Raw genomic sequence first — 23,535 nt, 5'->3', positions numbered from 1 at the left:
TAGATCTGTTTGTTTATACCATTTACAAAATGTGAAGTGCTAGATGTTTCTGCATTGCACAGCCCACACAAATGGTGGTAATCATATTGCAGGGGAGAAGTGCCCTTGACAATTCAACAGAAATCATTAAGTGATGATTATTACTACCTGCTCACAGTATACTTGTCGGTCTTTTGAAACAAGCCACACTTCTGGTGAGTGACTGTTTTTTAATACTCTTTTAGGACCTGTCAAATCCACATGAGCCCTTGACTAGGATCACAGCAGTCTGAATTTGTTGAGCTATGAACTGATCTTGCTGCAGTTTTTAAGTAGCTCTGGATGACAAACTACTCCCAGCCTAGTTTCTTACATAAAATTTTATTCTGCTTGCAACAGAAGTCAACAAATCCATGACAAATTGAAAAAAAATTATTGTTTGTAAATTGTGGTTCTTAATTTCTTATCAGCTTTTTAAAAACACCTTGGTTTATATATAAAGTTTGGAAAACAAGTGCAAGTAAATACAGTGAAAGACTGTAGAGAGACTTAAATATGACACAGCATTTAAGAACAATCTTCGGGAAGAAAAAAGTCTGTTTGCATATGGACGAAGAGGTTTTTAGACTAGTGCATTCTCAGTAACACCATGTGCTCTGGACAACTCTGACTGTACAGTGCAAGTATCCCTCTCTTGCTTTAGACTGAACCACATTTTAAGCTGTAAGATAATTCTCACATTTATAACATCTTCTAGAAACTCAGGAAAAAACCTGACATTTCTCTCAATGTAAAACTGTTAACACAAACATTTACTATCCTACAGGTGTTTACAAAAATCCTTAGCAGTTGGTGACAGACAAGTGCTGTAATATATAATTTATAGGGGCAAACAGAATCGCACATTGCAGCCCGATGGCTTGTCACAGAAAATTCTCAGGGGTACTCCCATGGTGATTGAACTGGGTGTGAGCATTTGCTTTCTGGAGGTAGTTAAGTATTAGGGACAGACCAAGTTTGCTAAAGCATGAAAAGAAACAGTGCAAATAACTTTTAGGTACATTACAAAAAAAAACATTGCTTCTCAACTTTTCAACTTGAGTTTGATTTCATTGAGTTGCTTTTTTAAAAAAAAAATGTTAACACTTATAGTAACACTTAACTGCAGCCTTAAAGCCTTCGCACTAAGGTGCAGAAGAACAGGCTGTCTAATTGGCAATCCTTCTCAAAAACAAACTGTTCTTAACTAGGTCAAACACGTAAGAGTATCTTGCATTCAGTTCAGGTAGTTGCAGAAAGGATACAATAATCTGAAGTACCCACTAATCTGAAGTACTCACATCACAGTGTAGCTGGCTGGGTGTTCTACAGTTTGCTCTTTGAGAAGAGCTGTGCACGTAGTGAGGGAAGAGTGCAGAGTCTCAGTAGTCATTGCACTTAACAGTGCTCAAGTGTTTTTCACAATAAAGTTAATACCACTGTTGCCATTCCTGAGCACTTCTCATTTCCTTCTTGTAAACAGAAGTTCAGAGTAAAGAAATGCACTTTCATAACCGCTGTGTTCTCAGGCATGTGCAGCATTGCCAAACAGTCAGATGTTGTCACAATCTCAGCCTTTGCTCTCCTATATTTTGCTCAGTGAAGGCTGCATTGGTGGGTCCCCGATATCCACAGTAATGTTAGTATAAAGAGGATGCTGCTTCTTGGCCAAGACTTTGAACTCTAGAGAATTCATTCCATCGTCCTTCCATGTTATTCTAGTGTGTAATACAGCAGGCCTGAGGGAAAGAAAAACAAAGTGTGAATCTTAGTCTTGTTGTGTACAAGCCAATTTCAGGTACATGAAGCTCATGAAGAGATTTTCCCAGGGAAGTCAAGTGGTAAGCTAAAGACATTCATGTGCGGAACCCCACAGTGTCCTTGTAGCCAAAACCTAGCCAGGAGTGACTTTGAAGGCCTTTCTCTCCCGCTGGAATAATACTCGAGTTAGAAGTGCTGCACCCCTGTACCATGTAGAATGCGCACTTTGATTTCAGGACAACTGCATGGGGAAAAGTTGGCGTGGTTGTCACGGGTATCAACAACCCTGTCTAATATGAAGAACAAAGAATACTTCTAGGTGAATGTGACCATGCAAGGAGGGGGAGGGGAACCATGCTTACCTTTTAACAGTGTCAGCATAGCTAGAAATTTGCCCACGGTCCATCATCTTGTAACGCCCAAGATGTGGTGGGGTCCGAACTATTTTCATTCCTGCTAACCTAATCCTTTTGATATAAAGAAATTGGGAGGAAACATTAGTAAGGGATTACAGAATTTCTCAAGATGGCCAAAGCAAGACTGATTTTAGTCTTGATTTCAGTAAGGAGCAGCACAAGAAAAATAACCCTGCGAAAGAGAGCTTATCATGGAACTACAGCAGTCCCTCATGGAATATCCTAACAGCCAAGCAATTTTCATAGGCAAACTGAACACCTTAATAGGATAAAACTTCATGTGCTTCTGGAAGTCTGAAGGTGCAAAGCTCTTCAGATGCAAATATTGTTGAAAGCCACGTTTGATTCTGAGGCCAATACAAAATGGCATACTCCATGAGCACAGAACTATCCATTAATAATTTTTATAACTAAATTTGAAGAATACTAGCTTAAAACATCTGGCTGGCCATTGTGGAAAACAGAATGCTGGACTAGAGACAGAACCTCTGTTTGAAGCAACAGGGCAACTACTAATGTATGTTCCTAGTTTCAGGTGAACCTCTGTCCTTTCAAATCTTAGTGCTGAAGCACTTCAACCCAACTAAAGTCAATTCCAAAGTTTCGCTATAAGTTGCTCTATGTTTAGCACTGTCATGTCTTCTGAAAATAGCTTAATCTTCCCCCCTGCAGAAATACTAGCCGATGAGGACAGTTTACTTTAGTTAAGATACCTATTTCACTGAACCATTAAGAAAGACTTCAGGGAGGATACAGTCATTGAAAACAGAGCTATAATTAATGTGGAATTCATGATCAAAATCCAATATTGATGACAACATGAAGGTAACATTGATATGCAATTCACTTCGCATACTAGATTCTGTATTTTCTCTTTTAAAAAGTAGGATTTCACTACAGTTTATCAATGCTCCTGTGCTGCTCCTCTTATGTGAAACTTGACATTCTTCAAGTGATCATTCAGTACAACATACACTGTTTGTACAAGTACAGAAGCAACTCCAGAAAGTTCCAGGTCTAGCAAAATTATTAATGATCAAATCCTCCCTTCCTAGAGAGTGCTTTGCATGAGCCTCAAGAAGAATGACAAGTGCCTATCTGCTTAGTTCCTTTGGACCAACACAAGTAATTCTCCCATAAGGGGAATAATAAGAGCCAATCCAGCAGAAGAGAAAAGTGGCAGGTTGTACAACACTGCACAAAGCCACTTTAAGAAGATCTGATAAGAAACCTGTCTTCTTTGCGCTGCTTTACATAAGGGAGATTAGGGCAGTCACATACCTGGAACTGGGAACTGGAATGATCTCTTTTTTTAAAAAAAGAACAGTGCAAAGTACAGCCTGACTAAATGGTATGCTTTGCATGCTCCAGTGTGAAGGGTGTAGTGGGAGAAGGGCATGGATGCAGCTGACCATTTTGCTGGTCTATACCAGCTTTTCAGAACAGAGGAAAAGCTCTCAACATACATGGAGAAGAAGCTGTTTGGCTAGTGGTGCAGAGTGGTAAACTGCAGTACTGCAGTCTAAGCTCTGCTCACAACCTGTGTTCGATCCAAGTGAAAGCTGGGTTCAGATAGCTGGCTCAAGGTTGACTCATCCTTCCAAGATCGGTAAAATGAGTACTCAGCTTGCTAGGGGTAAAACATAGATGACTGGGGAAGGCAATGACAAACCACCCCATAAAAAGTCTGCTGTGAAAACATGATGTGATGTCACCCCAGAGTCGGAAACATCTGGTGCTTGCACAGGGGACTACCTTTTACCTTTAACATGATGATAGCTGATACCATGCTCTATCTATGTAAAGCACCTAAGAGAACTTTTGCATCCTTTTGGTGGGTCACTACAGTGAATAAATGGTTGCAATTCCCACAATCTTTTCTATGGCAAACATAGCAGGAGACTGCCCTTATCACATCTGAAGTGTGAAGAGTTATTTTATGGCAAGGTGGTAATCTTGCAAGAAAGATAACACAGAAACTACCTCATAGGTACATAAGAAACCATGCTGGATCAGGCCAATGGCTCATCCAGTCCAACATTCTGTATCACAGTGTCCAAAAAAACCAGGTGCCATCAGGAGGTCCATCAGTGGGGCCAGGACACTAGAAACCCTCCCACTGCTGCTCCTCCCCGAAGCACCAAGAATACAGAGCATCACTGCCCTAGACAGAGAATTCCATCAATACCCTGTGGCTAATAGCCACTGATGGACCTCTGCTCCATATGTTTATCCAATATGTATACTGGATACCTCCTTATACTTCCGCTCTGTATACAAGTAGAATGGACAGCGTCTTGGTGATTAAAGGGATAACTTAAAGAGTTATCCCAGAAGTCTATGGGGGAGGGAAGTGACAACTCAGCCAAAGATTCTCCCTCCCAGAGAATATCAATACACAAAAGCTGAACTGAGGGAACTCGGGAAACTCCCACAAAAATGTTCCAGAATCAATTCAACCTGTAATGGCAAAGAAGCAAAACAGGTGTCAGGAATGGGAAAACACATGGCTCAAATTCCACAGATAAGCAGGTGTTGGTATTGTAGAACAGGACCCTCTATGGTATCAAGGGGCCAGACTGAATCCGATGGCCTTTGTTTATTTTCTTGATCCATAGCTGCCTTACACAAATGTAGTTCAGGGTTTTAGGACACATCCTGAAAAGAAGAAGCTGAAGCTGTTAAGACAGCCCCAGCTCCTGATGATAACGATAATCCAGATCCTGAAGCAGAGTTAAATCCGCTGAACCTATAGCACCAGGAATCTTTCCCAAAGGAAAATGTACACATAGCGAACTACTACTTTTTGGCTGTCTTGTGAACTTACACAGTAAGGGCAGGAATCAGTTCTATACCTCACCTAACCATAGTAAGCAAAGACTAAGCGCTTGTCTGTAACTAAGAGTTTGTCCCCCACACCTACACTAGTGTTTAATGAAAGGCTGCTGTGCCATATGTGGCTGAATACAGGGGGAGAATACTTGGGGGAAAAACACAAAAAAATGAGGACCAAAGTCCATTGACTACCGTAACGCTCATTTAAAGAGAAGCAAGGCTTGCGGAAAGAGGGAAAGGTTTTCTCTTGGGGGAAGGAAGGGAATTTGACTTTTCATTCTTTGCCTTAAGCTTCAGTATTTTATGGAGTTGCTTCCACATCTGTGCACAACAACATGTGGGATTGTACAGAAGCCACAGTTTCTACTCTGGTAAGTAACACAAACGACATATTTCCTGACAAACAGTTAATGCCCATTTCAAAAGCAGCAGACTTTACCATTCTTTTTTTTTTCTTTGATCATGCATTTGCATTCAACTTTCCCAGCTCAGCAGCACAATACTTGGTAGGGTTCCTTTTGTTTGAACAAACATTCCATTTATATTTTTATAATCTGTCAACAACATCCAATAATGGAAAACATGCAAAGATTTTCCTCAGTTCCTTCAAGATTTTGATTACTGTGACAATAGTGAATCAGTCTCAGCATGAATTTAGGTTGTTTTTAATCATGCTAGCAACTGGCTAATCTTTAATGAAATACTCAGAAAGAAACTATGCCTTTGTAGCGTCACCCAGTATCTTCTTACTCAAGGCTGAATCAAAAGTCCCTTTGGTGTGATCTTGTATTTCAAAACAGCCACCTCCTGCTGCTCTTATCACAAGCTGCTTTTGAAACTCCTGTGCTTCAAAAAACATCAATAGCAAATGGATTTTTGTTTGTTTAAAAAAGTAACAGAATCAGAAGTTCAGTTTTTTGGACTGCAGCCCTGGTGTGGGTAGCTGGTTTTTGCACTTCAGGCCCCACTGAAGTTAGTGGAAGCCCTCTTAAAAACAGACTCAAGACAGCCAGAAAAGTCTACAGCTAATCGACTAGATATTGAATTTCCTCTGATATCGCTGAGTAACCAAGCACAATATGAACTAATCACTGGCACCAAAGCAGTACCATATCTAGCATGCAAAAGAGTTGTAGAGTGCAGAGGGGAGTCTTTTAACAAGAACTTTGAATTTGAAGGTCTGTATAAAGTCTTCAACTACATTTGCTACAGAATTCTGCTATGCAGTCATTTCCTTGGGCAAACATAGCTCCTTCTCAAGGTGTACTCTTGTAATGTTTATCCCCTTTAAGAAACCCCTGGTATGTAACACCTGTAATGGCACCTCTCTATAATGCTTTGAAATGACTTGTATTATGGTGCCTCCTGAACTTCCTTAGTGTTATGTAATAATTTTTGCATCTACCACAGGCTCTCACCCTAGACGTCTTAGTTTCACCAAGATGACTTAGTTATTTTGGGTAGAATGGCAGAACAGTCAACATGTGGCAGTGGCTGTAAGGTAAAAGGGGATCCTTTGCTCTAAATGAAACAGCTGTTTTCATTTAGAAACAGTTTATTTAGAAGTATAAGTGTAATAGGTTCCTTACAACTACTAGATTCCTGGTTGCGAGATTGGTGCAGGTCGTGGTCTTTTTTCCTTGAAGTTTTTTAAATAGGCTAATACCCTCCCACACACAACACAGAACTGAAAACAAAAACCAGCACATTCCCAGTCACAATCCAAACTCACTCTCTATGTCTGCTTTTTAGAAAAGTTTTAATGACACACAAGGTGAGATCTCAGATGTCTTGTCTAAAGCTGCCCTTCCTCAACAACTTCTCTTTCTAAATCAGCACAAGCAATAGAATGACAGCTTCTTCTAAGGCAGACAAACACTGTGTTCACCACCAGCTATTACATTTGAATCTGAATAAAGTGTAATGTGATTTTTTTCAAGGGCCCTCTCCCAGGCAGCCCTGGGTAATACCTTTCAGCAATGTCATCATGCTCACCACCGCGGTCCCAGTAGGTATTTGGAAACCCATTCATCTTCATGTAATGCTCTGGGGTCAAAGCGGACACACCGCCAAAGAAGGACCAATATGGCAAACTACAGGTAAGAAGAACAAACCTTATCTCAGGCAGTTTGCATTGCACTGTTGAAAATATTTACATGGATTTGGCATGCATTTGGCTGACTCAAATACTGCCTTTGTGTTGTGTCTTGAAACCCAATGAAAATAAGCACACCTTTGAAGAAGCAAGGCCCCAGCTAACGCAAGACATCAACTCAGTTAAGACTGGAAAACAGAAGACTGCCATGCTACGGCTTTTCTACAGAGCTCCTGTGAGCTGCAATGCTTCCATCACAGAGATATAAGCAGAAATGGAAAGAGAGTGTTCTACCTAATTGCTCTGTAAGAAACCTGTTCCCATCATCCAGCTGTCTGGCTAATATGCAAGGCCTTGGTGACTGGCTGAGAGGTGCTTGCTTGTGCTTTTCCCAGTTCTGTCAAAAGTTTTTATTAAATTAATTCTAAGACTTTAACAGCGACTAATTGCATTTCTATTTTTTCCTGTTCTGTACTGATTTACACCCCCACACAAAGTTTCAGGTTATGGGCCAGCTGTATCTTTTCCAGGTATCAGATGAAAAATGGGAGGGCATACCAAAGCACATATCTGTTATTCTTTGTGTCTAAGAAATCAGATGTAAACAGCTCTTAGTACCTGATGCCATGCTAAGGCTAAGTTTGGCCTCAGGAAGGCATTGCCTTATATTAAATATATTTACCCACATTACTGAGAGCTTTTGGTGTAATGGATTACCTGTACTGTAACTTGTCTATGGCACTGGACATGTGTTTGGGGTAGTATTCATCACAGACATAGAGATTATAATCATTCTCTGGAACAAGGTCTACATTATGCAGAAGCAGGCAATCCCAGTCGTCATCCTTCATGGCCTCACGGATGCCAATATTAAGAAGTTTTGCTTGGTTAAATGGACCATTTCCAGCCTGGAAAAAGAATGTGCAACTCAGTACTGAACACAACAAAAGTGACGAGATCAGGGGACAACTATCAGCTTGTAAAATCTAGGCTGCATTGTGCTTGTGGCAGTGAGATGCTGGCATGACTGGCTGATCTGGTGTATTAGCTTGGAGTATCCAGTTCCTGAGGAAACATTTGACGAACACTTGTACGCATGTTCTAGGCGGATCCTGCACTGAGAAGGGGACTGGACTAGATCAGGGGTGTCAAACTTGTTCGTTATGAGGGATGGATCTGACATAAATGTTACTTCATTGGGCTGGGCTATGTGTGCCATAAAATGTAACATGAGGTACCAGAGATATAAATTTTTATTAATATATTTTCAGATGCTAAATGGCAATAGCAGGCTTGATTGGATTAGGTGTGATATGCAGAGGAGTGGGTAATAGGCATGGAGATATCAGTACTGGGAATGAGACAGGAAATCTAGGTCACAATTTGGTATAGGAGGATGCAAAGAATAAATGGAAATAAGTCTGAAGAAGTATGGAGTGACTCATGAAAGCACACACCCTACCACAAACTTTGTTAGTCTTTAAGGTGCTACTGGGTTCTTGCTCTTTTCTACTGCTATTAGAAACCCTAACACTGAAAAACTGAATTGAAATCTAGGTTTCTTCTCTCATTACCAATGTCTGCTATTGTCAGTTGGCATCTGAAATCATTTCACTCCCCAAGGTATAATGACAGATGGACTCCCATTCTAGCTATATCTGAACAAGTGAGCAGAAACTCACAAAACCTCATGCCTTGCCACAAATTTGGTTAGTTGTTAAGGTGTTGCTGGACTTTAGTTCCCTTCCACTAATAAAGAATGCAGGTTTTGCTGTTACGCTTCTCCTACACTCTTTCTCTGAAGAAGTCTGCAGGAACACAAAATCTATACCTGGAAAAAACATTGTTGGTCTTAAACATGGGACTCCATTTTCTCTCTCTCTGGCTCTCCCCCTCCCCCCAGCACCCCCGAAGGAGAAGAAAAGATTGAATTTATACCCTGCCCTTCACTACCCAAAGGAGTCTCAGAGCAGCTTACAATCTCCTTTCCTTTCCCCTCCCCGCCCCCCGACAACGGTCATCCTGTGAGCAATACTCCCTCTAAGCTGTGGAGTCTTTTGAGCAAAAATTCTACTTTGTGAGCTACTGGCATTAAAGTTGTGAGCTACTGCATAAATTAGTTTGCTCTGGGGCCCTTTTTCCTGAGCTAAGACAAAAATGTGTGAGCCAGGGGCTAAAAAAATGTGAGCTAATTCACACTAGCTCAGCTTACAGGGAACATTGCCTATGAGGTAGGTGGGGCTGAGAGAGCTCTCCAAGACCTGCTCTTGAGCAGAACAGCTCTGAGAAAATTATAACTGACCTAAGGTCATTCCAGCAGTAGCATGTGGAGGAGTGAGGAATCAAATCCACTTCCCCTAGATAAGAATCAACACCTTTAACCACTACACAAAACCTACACCTGAAATAAAACACTGTTGGTCTTAAACACTGGACTCCATTCTCTCTCTCTGGTTCTTTCCTTCCCCTGTCCCTCTCTCTCCCCACCCCCATTCCTCTCTCTCTCTGAAGAAGTCAGCAAGTGTACAAAAGCTTGTACCTGGAATAAAACATTGGTGTCTGCTACTACGGGACACCATTTCTCTCTCTCTCTCTCTGGCTCTTCTCCCTCTCCCTTGCCAGAGGAGAGGGAGGAGCCCTTGAGCAATGAAGAGAAAGCTTTCTCTTTCCCTTCTCCCTCCCTCAGCCAATTGAGGGAAAGGCTTTCTTTCTCTCCTCTGTGAAGCAGAAAGTACAAGAGACTGTGCAAAAGAGCTGCAATGCAAGAAACAGGAAAGAGGAAGTAGCAGAGAGGTAACTGCTTGTGAGCCTGACTGGAGGCTTGCAAGGGCCAGATGCAGCACATGGGCCTTACTTTGACACCCCTGAGCTAGATGATTTGTATGGTCCCTTCCAACTCTATAATTCTATGAAATTAAACAGGTTGCAGTCCAACTCATGTGAGAGGAGGGAAATTCCTCAACACATGGTTTCCTCACACAGGAACAAGACAGATAAGGAAGAAATCCTGGAACAGAGAATCTCAGGGCCAAAAAACCCAGAGACAACAAAGCTGAAAGAAGTGTACAGAAGCAGCAATGGACTGTGAAAGAGGATCATGAAGAATAAAGAACAAAGCTTGACAGAAGCAGACTAAGGCTAAAAAGAGCTCTTAACCCAATACTTTACTAAGAGTAAAGGCCCCTTTAGGACATGCATAACATCATGAAATTGAGAGGCTCTCACTGCTGGGGATGATGGCAATTGTTCAAGGCTGCTAACCAGTGTTCCCTCTAAGCTGAGTTAGCGTGAGCTAGCTCACAGATTTTTGTCTTAGCTCAGGAAGGATGACCCCAGACCACACTAATTTATGCAGTAGCTTACAACTTTAATGCCAACAGCTCACAATGTAGAATTTTTGCTCACAAGACTCTGCAGCTTAGAGGGAACATTGCTGCTAACATGAGCCTCAATTTCATATTTGCATACAAAACACAATTTTTACAATCTACAAAGGGGGAAAGCTTCCTTCCAATCAGTGTCCATTCTTTACCATTAGGTGTTTCCAATAGGTGTTTTGAAAGAGAGAAAAAAACACAAACATTGCATGGGTAGAGAATATAAACGTCAAATAAGATCCATGTTAAAAGTTTGGACTAAGCTGAGTTCATAGCATTTCTTGCCTGGTAAAAGTAGCACAAGTAATTAAAAGATAAACCCACATGCAATTTGGAAATCTGCATTATCCCTGACATTTCATCTTTCTACTCGGCAGAAGTGCCAAGTAAAGCAGCTTTTGCCTTTATGAAGCTCCTGAACAGCCTTGTGTACATACACACAAAGAAAGATGTCCCTATTCCCCCACACAGTACTTCAAAAGACATCTGGGAAGACATGTTTTATTCAAAAGCCATCTACACTCCTCTGCAAGAGACAAGCAGCATGCCCTTAGTTTTAGTTTACCTGGTGAATCAAGTAGATGCGGTAGTGAAGCTGCTGACGCTGGAGGAAGGGATGAAGGTAATACAGCAAGTGGCGCAGCTGTTTTTCACGGTTCCTGTGTGGCACAATGATTGCCGTTTTGTAACGAGCCAGGCAGTGGGGAGGGCTGTACTGCCCACCTAACCGGACATAAGGATTTTTGCTGATGATTGTTCTTTCACTGCGTAGCACGTTAAAGGTAATTTTTAAGGGTCCAACTGCATTAGAAAATGGGGTGAGGACAGAACAAAACAAGAAGACAACCATGAAAAGTGAGACAACCAAAAGCTTGGAATCACTGTTTACATTTAACGAGATACTCCTTTTCCCCAAACTTAGACATAAATATCCTCCTTCTAAGGAACAGTCCTTACAAATATGTGAAAAACACTGTTAGTATTGGGGGGGGGGGGGATCATGTGTAATTGTTCAGGAGATTACCAAGCAGGAGCCAGCAAGGATGCTCTGTTAGAAAATCCATGTGGATTTTCAATTTCAGCATGCTTTTCCATATATATTTCTTCAATGAGGAAATGTACTTCAGTGGAAGCTATCCTTATATTGCTTTGAATAGCAAGAGCTATTAAGCATACAATACAGCTTCCCAGGGTTTGTGAGGTTACAGAGCTTCAATTAACGTTTTTAAATTAAAAACTGTTCCATTTTCACAATCAATAGAAGCCTGGATGCCAGAGGCTTGGGACAAAGCCTGCATTGGCTAATTCTTTGCTATCCTGATCCTGCTTGTATGCGGTCATGCCAGATTGTAGCTGAAGATGACATTTCAGTACTATGGCAAGGACATTACAAGAAGTTTGCAGGGACCAAGACATAATTAAATGATTTTTTTTAGTAGTTAATTGCAAGAAACTAGTCCAAGAATCAATTTTTTTGACAGAAAAGTGGGGTAAAATACAGTCGGCTGAAGGACAAATGCACTGCAGATAAGAACTTGATTCTTGAATATAGCAAATAGTTGCTCCTGTACCTAAGAAATTCCCGTGATGGCCACTGTACAAGGAGGAAGTTTCACAACATGCTGTTATTTCCCACTTCTTCCTTGTAAAATGACAATTTAATCATTCACAGTGGAGCAATATTCTGAGTTTCTTTGAAAGATTGATTCACAGTAGAATGAGAAGAGGAAGAGATTGGATTTATACCCCACCCTTCAGAGCCTCAGAGCAATTTTATAATTTCCTTCCCTTCCTCTCTCCACAACAGAGACCCTGTGAGGGAGGTGGAGTTGAGAAAACTCTTTGAGAATTGCTCGAGAGAAAAGCTCTGAGAGAACTCTGACTGACCCAAGATCACCCATCAGCAGCATGTGGAAGAGTGGGGAATCAAACCGGTTTTCCATATTTGAGTCTACTGCTCTTAAGCACTGCAGACCATTTGTTAGAATGGTCTGGAAAAATTGATTTTTACCAATCAGAGCACACTGTAATTTCAAGGTAGAAACTTGAGGCATGAGACCATTTTTTAGAAAGAATGAAAAAACCTATTAGATACTCAGCACACTGCGTGGGAAGGAAATAAAACCTCCACCTTCACTGAATATGAAATGAGGGGCAATATGCTGACCAAAGAATATCATTCAATATGTCAAAATCATGGCTAAAATAAAACTTAAAATTTGACTTAAAAATAATTCCTCTCTGAGCTTAAAACTTCAAAGTATTCTGATGTAATAATCTGAGAAATTCCATAGAGACCTCGGTGTCATATCACTTTACATGCAGGCATGTATGTTATGATCAGCTATATGACCTAGAAATGTGATGTTCAGGAAAATAAACATCCTGAGGGACTTTTTGGGGAGCACTAAAACTACAACAATGAAACACTTTTAGTATTAGAAGGAGTGAAATACTTTTCAAGACAAGGTTTTTAGTCACCTAGAATGCCTACCATGAACATTCTAACGTAAGAATTTTCATGTAATTCATGTGTATAGTGTAAACAACTTGAATTTTCAAATGACAAAAACCAGCGTACATGCATTAAGCTGACAAAGGGTGTAGCAGTTTGCATCTCCTTTCATATCGAGTATATCTGAAATCTTGCTTATAGAAAACCAAGGCATTTTTCCTTTTAAATAACATAAATATATCAAACTGTGCCATTTTAAATGTTGGTCAAACTATAAGTGATGCATTTAGGTGGTTAAGGCAATAAAATAAATTAAGGTTTTTCAAAGTATTTCATGTATTTAAAAATAAATAAATAAAAGGGACCAGGAAAAAACAGATATTTCAGGCCATGATGTTAAGTTCTTGTCAGCATCCTGAATGGGATGTACTGTAAACTAAATTAATGTATGTGGTGCTAGGGGAAGGGAAAGTGGGCAGCTGAGCTAGCTTCAGTACGCACCAAAAACTCCTAGGAAAAACAAACAATAGCAGCCCCTAGTTAAGAATATAAAAACTAGCAGTTAAGCAAATATATCTCAGCTATGAAACAGAAGGTATGCATCCCCTAACAGGCCAAGGGCAGAGGTAAAATGTGGTAGTTCTTGTTGTAACTATAGCAGAGATTAATTTAGATGATAAACTACATAAAGATTCAAAACTGGATAATATTTTCTAATAGTTTGAGGATAGGAAAGCCCTTGTAAGCAAAGTCCCAACCCAGATCATCTTCCCAAGACAGATATTCTAGGTAGCTGTGGTAGTCTGACAGAAAAGTCCAAAAACAAAGCTGTGCAATACTTTTATTAGGACCAACTGCAGTACCACCACACAAGTGTGCAGGCTTTCAAATTCTCCATAACTCTTTATTTATAGTTCACAGAACTTCTCTTGCCAGTGCCATCAAGACATTGTCCATTATTCCAAAAATTGCAATAAACATCACCTTGACTAATCATTGGGTATACCCTGGAGTAATAACAACAGTCTGGATGTGGAGGGTCAGGAAATCTGTGGAGCATCATGGAGTGTATGGTGGATACGGGACAAGAATCAGTACAAAACAGACCTTCCCCTTTCATGAGCAGAAGTGCCTTCTCTTTATATTTATTTATTTATTTATTTATATTGGGATTTATACCCCGCCCTTCGCACCGAAGTGTCTCAGGGCGGCTTACAACATGATAACTCAAATACTACAATTTAAAACACTTGCAAGTAAAATTAAAACCATAAATTAATAAAAGCAAGATAGATAAAAACCGGCGGTCTACAGATGCATTTTGTTCCATCCAAAAGATTTCCTTGTCAGTCAGTATTAAAGGCCTGCCGGAAGAGGGCTGTCTTACAGGCCCTGCGGAACTGCCCTAGGTCCCGCAGGGCCCGCACCTCCTCCGGCAGCTGGTTCCACCAATAAGGTGCCGTTACTGAGAAGGCCCGATCCCTGGTGGATTTTAGACGGGCCTCCTTTGGCCCGGGGACTACCAACAGGTTTTGTGAACCCGAGCGTAGTACTCTCTGGGGAACGTGTGGGGAAAGACGGTCCCTAAGGTAGACAGGTCCTAGGCCATATAGGGCTTTAAAGGTAATAACCAACACCTTGTACCGGACTCGGAATATTACTGGCAGCCAGTGCAGATCCCGGAGCCCCGGCCGAATGTGCTCCCGTCTTGGGAGCCCTAATAACAGCCGGGCAGCAGCGTTCTGCACCAACTGCAGTTTCCGGGTCCGGCACAAGGGTAGCCCCATGTAGAGGGCATTACAGTAGTCTAACCTCGAGGTGACCGTAGCATGAATCACTGTTGCCAGGTCGTCACGTTCCAGGAAGGGGGCCAACTGCTTCGCCCGCCGAAGGTGAAAAAACGCGGACTTGGCAGTGGCTGCTATCTGGGCCTCCATTGTCAATGAAGGCTCCAACAGCACCCCCAGGCTCTTAACCCTGCCCGACGCTGTTAGTGGCGCGCCGTCAAAAACTGGCAGGGGGATTTCCCTTCCCGGGCCGGAGCGACCAAGGCACAGGACCTCTGTCTTCGCCGGATTCAGCTTCAGCCCGCTCAGCCTAAACCACCTAGCCACTGCCTGTAACGCTCGGTCCAGATTTTCTGGGGCGCAGGCGGGCCGGCCATCCATAAGCAGATAGAGCTGGGTGTCATCAGCATATTGATGACACCCGAGCCCGTACCTTCGGGCAATCTGGGCAAGGGGGCGCATGTAGATGTTAAATAACATCGGGGAGAGCACCGCCCCTTGAGGCACCCCGCAATCAAGCGTGTGTCTCCGGGACAGTTCCTCCCCAATCGCCACCCTTTGTCCCCGACCGTCAAGGAAAGAGGAAAACCATTGCAAGGCCAACCCCTGAATCCCTGCGTCGGCAAGGCGGCGCGCCAGAAGCCGATGGTCGACCATATCGAACGCTGCCGATAGGTCCAACAACATCAGCACCGCCGAGCCGCCTTGATCCAGATGCCGCTGAAGGTCATCCACCAGGGCGACCAGCACCGTCTCCGTCCCGTGGCCCGGGCGAAAACCAGACTGGTAGGGGTCAAGGATAGAAGCGTCCTCCAGGAAGCTCTGTAGCTGCAACGCCACTGCCCTCTCGATAAGTTTGCCCAAAAAGGGCAAATTCGATACCGGCCGATAGTGTGCCAATTCGGTCGGATCTAACGATGTTTTCTTCAAGAGGGGACGGACCACCGCCTCTCTGAGCGCTGATGGAAAATGCCCCTCCAGTAGGGATCTCCAGTTTGCAAAGAAACCTCTGGATATTAATATTAGATATTTGCAAAGTATTATGAAAAGCAAAAGCTGAAATAAATCATGTGAGAACAAATCCGAAGGCCTGCAACTACCCAGACATAGAAGATCTGAGTCTAGTAACACCCTAGAGTCCAACAAAAAATTCTAGGGTATTAAGGTTTGTGAGTCAAAGCCCACTTCATCAGATAATTAAATGAGCCTACACCCTGAAAATTTTGTTGGTTTCTAATATGCAATTGGACTCATATTTGTGCTACTACTACAGTTATCCCCCCTGAAACTACACAGAATTAGTTGCTGAAAATGTATTTCCTTCAAAAAATATAAAATGCTACATGGTGGCTTGTTAGAGATCACAGGATGCTAATTGGTAGCACTCACACAAGTTAGTGCTACATCTCAGGACAGCAAGGTCAGCGTACTGAATAATGACAGTTAATTGATATGGGAAAAGCTGCTTCCTGCAGAAGGCAGCAGCTTCTTGTACAAGTTTAACACAAAAGGGAATGCAAACCCAAGAAAAAACAAGCCTACCTGCCAAACGCTATGTTCCTTCAACATCAACAACAAAAGCAAAAAATGGAAAGATCTGTTGTCAGACTGATGTAGAATGATTCTCAGAGGCCCATCTGTAAAAGCCAGCATGCACGTGCAGGCTTTCAAGATTTGCCAGATCAGATTAGAATATGAAGCTGAGCTTTGCTCACAAGGTAACATTTTAATCTCAAAGCAGTACAGGGTCAGAAGATAGACATCTGTTTTGCCAAACTACACCAGGTTATTCTCTAAAGACCCAGAAAACCACAGGAAAATTTTGGCAAGGAACAGGTTGCTCAGAAAGTCAGAGCACCTGACAACTTCTATGGCATGCAACTAGGAAGTCAGTTTGGAGGGAAAAGAACTTGTTGAACCAGTCATACAAGAACAGACGTTCAAAACTGTGCCTACCTGCCTCGAACTGCCCTGGTGCCAAAGTTCTGAGAAAGTATAAAACTGAAATTGCTTCTGGCCTAACTGTCTGGCTACATTCTGGATCCTACCAACAATCCAAAGTCATTTCCCTGCCTCCAGTCCTATCAGAACTGCACTCAGTTTTAATGTTGGAGTACCACAAAAGCATTGTTACAATATAGGAAAAAAAACCAAAGGATCTTGGAATCCGCACAAGACATTCCAGGAATTGCTGTCAGCTATGGTAATATAAAAACATTAAGTATACCTTTACCCCTACCAAATAGGTCAATTTAATCATATTTTTAAACATTTTATTAAGGTTTTAAAAATACAATTGGTAAAGTTATGAAGTTAGGGTATATCAAACAATAAAGTATTAATAACCCCAAAGCAAATAATAAAACTGTCATTATTACAGAAGTAATAACCTATTAAAAGTTATATTAATACTGATAATGGTAAATTTAATAATATTTTAATAATAATTCTGCTTCAGTTAAAATCTGACAATTCCATCTCAAACTAATCTCCATCTACTATTAATTCTTTGTCCTAACTAGCCTTCCAAATAACCTAAGAAAACAATTTTTGAGTCCACTGGAACTTTACGCAGTTTCAAATCAAAATCCCTGCAGTGGCTGAAGCTCCTAAGATACATAAGAAAACAACCTTATATGAAACAAGTAACAAGCTCTACTATCTTCCAGCCAAGGATAAAACATTAACCAACAGAACAACAACTATTTGTTAGATTGTCTACTTGCTCAAACCATAACTTTCAATGCACAGAAAGATACCCTATCATTTCAACATATAATATGTACAACATTCTGAAGAAGGAAGAATGCAAATGTCTGGCAACTCAAATTAAATTTGGTCCAGGATATGATTACCTGACCTGTACATGGATTTACATATATTAATCGGATCATAAGGATGGATTGACCCAGCTCAATTTGTGAGGGCAAGGGGGGAAAAGATCTTTTTAAAAATTGTATACATACCAAATATTGGTGACTGTGGTGTACAGTACGGCATAGTTTCCTTATCAGGAGCATGAATAAACAAGCTGAGATTTGTATACACATCTTCCGTTTTTGAGTAGTCCAATGGTTGAGGAACATCTAAAAAACCCTGAAACACACTTGAAGCTCCACCTCGATATAATATCAAAATAAATATTGCTTGAAAGATGACCAAGAAAAGAAGAAAGCAAGGATTTTCAACTCGAGAGAGGGACATTTTTTTCTCCAAAGGCCTTGCACAAGATTTAGCTGTGCTAGAAATTCTTCAGTACACATTAATATTTTAAAGGGGTAAGTATTAAAGTAAGCATTAGTGTTGGTCAGGTGAATGAGGTACGTAGCATCCTTTTAAAGCATTTTACATTATCATATTATGTGATCTGCATATTATTCAAATGTTTTAGATTTTAACTATCTCCTGTACATCTTTATCCATTCTTCCATTAATCAATCTGCAAGGCAAATGAGAAAAGCAATACAAATTTGTGAAAATATGGTTGCATAAAATTTATCTCTTGGCAAATACAACAGCATTTAAAGAATGACTAGGCATATTATTTTAACTCAGACATTGATTGTTGCCTCTTTTATAGAAGAACCCAGATTTAATCCTTGTATCTCCAGTTAAACAATCTCAAGTCACGTGGCTGGGAAATACATCTGAGGTCCTGGAGAGTCAGTTCCAATCCAAGTAAACAGTACTGAACAGAACATGCAATTCACAACAGAAAATACTGGGCTACACGGACCAAAAGACAGATTTGGCGTAAGACAGCAATATATACCATAAGGATTATTAATCTCTTTCACTTCCATGTTTAATACACATAGATTTACTTACTGTCTACCAGTAAGGTTGGATTACAGCAGCCAGATGATCTAGCTGTATTTATTTTACCATTATTAGTTAATACAAACACTTATTTCCCATAAAAAGGACAATTTCAAGATGCTTAGATTTTAATATTTAAAGCCCATCTTGCTCTTCATCCAAGAAACTCTGATTGACACTAATAGCTTTCCACTCTTCCTTTTCATCCTAATAATCCTGTAATGCAGGTTATTATAACAGAAACACTGACTAGTCCGGGGTCACCAGTAAACTTCTACTGGAGATTTGAACTTTGGTCTCCTTGGTCCTAGCTCAGGGGTGGACAAACTTGCTTAACGTGAGAGCCACAAAGAATAAATGGCAGATGTTTGAGAGCTGCAAGACATGAATGGCAGATGTTTGAAAGCTGCAAGACATTAGGCAGATGTTTGAGAGCCACAAATCCGGAAGGAAGGAAATAGATGGGGGGGAGAGATGGAAAGAAAGCAACTTTAACTTTGAGTGCATTCTCCAAGCTGCCAGCTGGCTTGGCTTGGATAAGTGGTTTAAAATGACAAATGCCTTCTCCAAGCCAGCCAATCAGGCCACACCCTCTGATACCAAGCCAGCCGGAACTGCATTTCTGTGCGTTCCTGCTCAAAAAAAAACAAACCCTGATTTTAACCATTATACTACACTGGTTCTTGCTAAATACTGGTACAGGTTTATGCTTCTGGAGTCAAGATGAAATAAAGTTACAATTACTGAATAACCACTAGTAGTTACTTGAAGAAGTAGATTATTACTTCAAGAGAAAAATTAATTTAAAAAAAACTTCCCGTTCAGGCAACCCACTGCAGTCTCAGGAATGTTTGTCTTCAAAATTAATACGAGGAAGGCTGATGGCATAGCTGTTTAATCTATTTTAATATAACCCCAAAATGGTGCATTTAGGTTCAATAATCTCTAGCTATCCCTTTCTCTGAATGTAGTTAGTTCTGGTGCTAATCAGTGATCCCCTCTTTCTTATATCTTTTCTAGGATGCAGAGATGCAGGATACTTTTACTCTGAAGCATGAATCAGCTTCCTCCTACCAGGGTTTCTACAGCAGTTTTGTCTAAACTTCAAAAAGCACTACTATGAAAGCACAGGAGAGATACTCAGCATAGCAGATCACTACACATGGGAGCTTCTTAGGGCCGATTCTCAAAGGCAGTTTTCAATATTAGTAATACAACCTTGAACAAACATAATGAATCCTCCAAGACTTATTTTAATTACTGAAAACCAGAACCTAACTCATACTTGCAGGATTGAAGGCAAGCATTTAAAAGTAAACTTGAAAAACCCACATCATACTTTTTAGCAGTCAGTTCTTATGCTCAGCTGCTAGTGGGAAGATGACCTTGTCCCCATACATTCTGGAAAATGGTGGAGGAGACACACACAACTATTGGGCATTACTTCACAGAGATCATACAGCGAGTGACAATAGCACCAAGCTGGGACTCAAAGAGTCTCTAGTTCAAACCATGCAGTGAATTCACAAGATGGCCATAGACAAAACTCTCAGCATTAGAACAAAGTTAAGAGTTCAGTAGCACCTTTAAGACCAACAAAGTTTTATTGAGAATGTAAGGTTTCATGTGCTAGACACTTACATTATCAATAAAACTTTGTCAGTCTTAGAGGTGCTGCTGGACTCCAACTTTGTTCTATTTCTTCGGACCAACAGGGCTGCCAAACTGGATCACTTTCAGCAGAGTATGGAGTATGGAGAGAGTTCTGGCAAGACTTTATTTACAGGGCTGATGTACAGATTACAAGAAAACAACATATAACCTACAAGCCATTCAATCCCATAAACAGCGACTCCAGGTGAAACTCATTGAAATCTATCAGTTTAGATTGGTATAACTGTGAATTGGATTGTATCTAAGGGTCCAGTTGCATATTTTTATTCCATACTCATTTCGAGGAACTCAGGAATGCTGGTAAAGACAGTAGCCATCTTATTCTCATAACTCTGGATGGTAGATTAGGTTTTTTTCTATTAACGTCAGCTGGAAATTTTAAAACTCTCCTAATTTAGCAAGAGACTGAAATGTATCTATTAACATATTTTTATCCTACTTGCCCTTTTAGGAGCCCAGGGTGGCACAAATGGAGTTGGATCCAGCCGCTTTTTTTGCTCAGTTTCAGCCAATTCTCCCTCCGTATTACATCCCACATGACTCATGACATCCCACATTACTTCTGTCCATACAGATCCCTTGATCTGCAGCAAAGGGTGGTCCAAGCGGATACCTCCCTCCAGTGTTCCCTCTAAAGTGAGTTAGCCTCCAGCTCACAGATTTTTGTTTTAGCTCAGGAAGGATGACACCAGGGCATACTAATTTATACAGTAGCTCACAACTTTAATGCCAGTAGCTCACAAAGTAGAATTTTTGCTCACAAGACTCTGCGGTTTAGAGGGAACATTGCCTTCCTCCCCTTTTCAAGGAAGTAAAAGTTGGTTGGCTCCAACCCATGGTTCTCCGTTCCTCCATTTTAACAAGTAAGGCTGGCCCAAGGTAATCCAGTAGGTTTCATGACCAGCTGGGATTTGAAGCTAAGCCTCCCAACACTAGCCCAAGACACTAAAAGCTACACCATACTGCCTCAGGAGCTTCAGAAAGCTTCACAACGGCCCGACCACCGGAAACCCCTTAAAAGGTGACCTTCCCCTCCCGCCTGGCCCGTGACCGGGAAAAGGGCAGGCAGATACCACTCCTCTTAGCAGGGCCGGGGGCCTACTTGGACCTCAGCCCCTCCCGGGGGTCCACACGCAACGCCTCAGGTCTGACCGAGCCTGCTTTCAGGTGCCACGACATCGAAATGGCTCACGTACCTGCCTGCCTCATGGAGGCGGGCGCGTGCCGAACACTTCCATTAAACAGCTGCCCTGGTTGCTACACCTCCCCGCTTAGTACTCGCTCGCTCGCTCGCTCTCTTGTCACCGGAGGGTTCAGGACTACAGCTCCCAGGATGCAACGCACTCTCCCCGGGCATACTGGGAATCGTAGGAGTCGAACATAGGAAGTCGCCTTCTTATTCGTTAGCAACTTCTTCGACTAAGACTCTGTATTACGGTTTAGGTTTAGGAGCGTTAGAGGACTTCTTGCTAGAAAGAAAGAACGCAAATTCTCCTGAAGAAATCCGGGCTTAATATACAAATCAAAAGTTCTGCATTCTGTAAAATTAGGCATATTTGCTGAAAAGAAGCAACTCCCTGGGCTGTCGAGATTCAACCTTGTGGTGTGTAGTGTAGCGAAATTCAACATTGCGCAGTATATGTTCAATTCTGGTGTGGCCTCGTATTAGAAAGTTTCCATATAAAGGAATGCTTGAGTGGTCCTGGACCCCTTTGAGATGAAGTTCCAGGGAAGAGTAGATGACAAGCTATTCGGCTTGGCAAAAGCAACAAGGCTGCTGTTATTTTGAAACACTAAACCACAACAGTTGCAAGTTTTGTGTGTGTGAATTAGTGTTGACATAGGTTTCTACATGCATTTGTGAAGTTTAGTTTTGTAACTGTGTTTGATTCGGGTGCGTAGCCATGTTGGTCTGAAGCAACAGAACAAAGAAGTCCAGTGGCACCTTCAAGACCAACAAAGTTTAATTCTGCGTATAAGCTTCCTTGTGCATGCACGCTTTGTGTCTGAAGAAATGTGCATGCACATGAAAACTTATACCCAGAATTAAACTTTATTGGTCTGGACAGAGACATTTGTCTTGTTGTTTGTAAGCCATTGTTCATCCTTTTCAGTTAATTCAACTATACAAATATGACAATGATAAATCCAAATTGTAGAGTTTGTCTTTGGGCTGCTCTGTCATATCTAACAGTGTGGTGTAGTGGTTACAGTGCCATAGGATCTGGAAGACCTGTGTTTGACTGTAATGGTAACTTGCTGGGTGACCAAGGACCACTCAGCAATTGTTGTGTCAGAGGGTAGCTGTGTTGGTCTGCGGTAGAAGGGCTAGATTAGAACCCAGTAGCACTAGAGACTAGCCAGATTTTGGGGACATAAGCTTTTGAAACTCAGCTCCCTTCAGAGAATATACTGGAGGAGGCTTTGAATTCCCATTAAGCCACAAACGCAGAAGTATTAAATGTAATTTAGAAAAAAATTGTGCTAATAAACAGAATTTATTCAGGGACCTTGTAAGGCTGCTAAATTGATATAACGTGAGTTTTGTGGCAATTGTTCAGATCATAAACCTCTTTCTCTCCGGGTCGGGTTAACCACCGGTCAGGCCATGATGCTCACCACCCTTCTAAACTCTTTCAGAATATGCAGGGCTTTTTTTCCCCTGGGGAATGTGGTGGAATGGAGTTCCTGAACCTCTTCATGGAAACTTCTCAAAAAAGTTAAAAATTTCATGAGGGGCACATGTGTGTTTCTCCATTGAGAGTTCTGGCACCTCTTTTTCCAGAAAAAAAGCCCTGTGAATATATAGAGAGAGCCATTACCATTTCACACCTCAGGTCCTCTGTCCCTTAACACTGTTTCTATTCTAAATCTGTTCTACCTTTCAACTTTTTCAGTGTGCATATCTGTACAGTAGAGTACACTGACTTATCCTAACAAGATAGAAGTGATACTGGTTGGGAAGGGTGAGGTCTTAGATGTGCTCCTAACATTTGAGGAGGCCCAGCTGATCTTTGCTGACTCAGTTAAAGAGTCTCACTGTTATACTGAACCCAGATGTATTGTGGAGAAACAAGTCAATTTAGTTGCAAAAAAATTGCTTTCTTCCATCATTCCACCTCTCCCTTTCTCAGTCCAGCCAATCTGGCCATGTGGACTCATGCCACAGTAATCTTAAAGTTAGACATTTGTAACATGCTCTACATAATCTGCCCTTGAAGATGACTCAGAAACTCTAATGGTATAGAATGCTTCATCTCAATTACAACCCGGAGCTAAATGGAGCATGCATATTACA

The 23,535-nt window shown here is 41.4% G+C and overlaps 1 protein-coding gene across 2 annotated transcripts; it reads right to left on the bottom strand.

Annotated features, from left to right (window-relative positions):
* Positions 1–344: 344 nt before the first annotated feature.
* Positions 345–21,606, bottom strand: LOC132568645 (beta-1,4-galactosyltransferase 3-like). 2 transcript variants are annotated; one of them, XM_060234673.1, is made up of 7 exons: positions 21,434–21,606; positions 17,711–18,183; positions 11,068–11,303; positions 7,843–8,033; positions 7,001–7,123; positions 2,142–2,246; positions 345–1,757 (listed from the first exon to the last, which is right to left on the bottom strand). In XM_060234673.1, exons 2-7 carry the CDS (start codon positions 17,946–17,948, stop codon positions 1,604–1,606), a joined length of 1,047 nt encoding a protein of 348 aa, XP_060090656.1. In that variant the 5' UTR covers positions 17,949–18,183; positions 21,434–21,606; the 3' UTR covers positions 345–1,603. The 2 variants fall into 2 exon arrangements, with proteins under 2 accessions (XP_060090656.1, XP_060090655.1); XM_060234672.1 differs by having other exon boundaries at positions 21,430–21,501.
* Between the last annotated feature and the right edge of the window lie 1,929 nt (positions 21,607–23,535).

The sequence above is a fragment of the Heteronotia binoei genome, chromosome 3, assembly GCF_032191835.1.
Source record: "Heteronotia binoei isolate CCM8104 ecotype False Entrance Well chromosome 3, APGP_CSIRO_Hbin_v1, whole genome shotgun sequence".
Classification (NCBI taxonomy): domain Eukaryota; kingdom Metazoa; phylum Chordata; class Lepidosauria; order Squamata; family Gekkonidae; genus Heteronotia; species Heteronotia binoei.
This window is presented reverse-complemented; position numbering and strand designations above follow the sequence as displayed.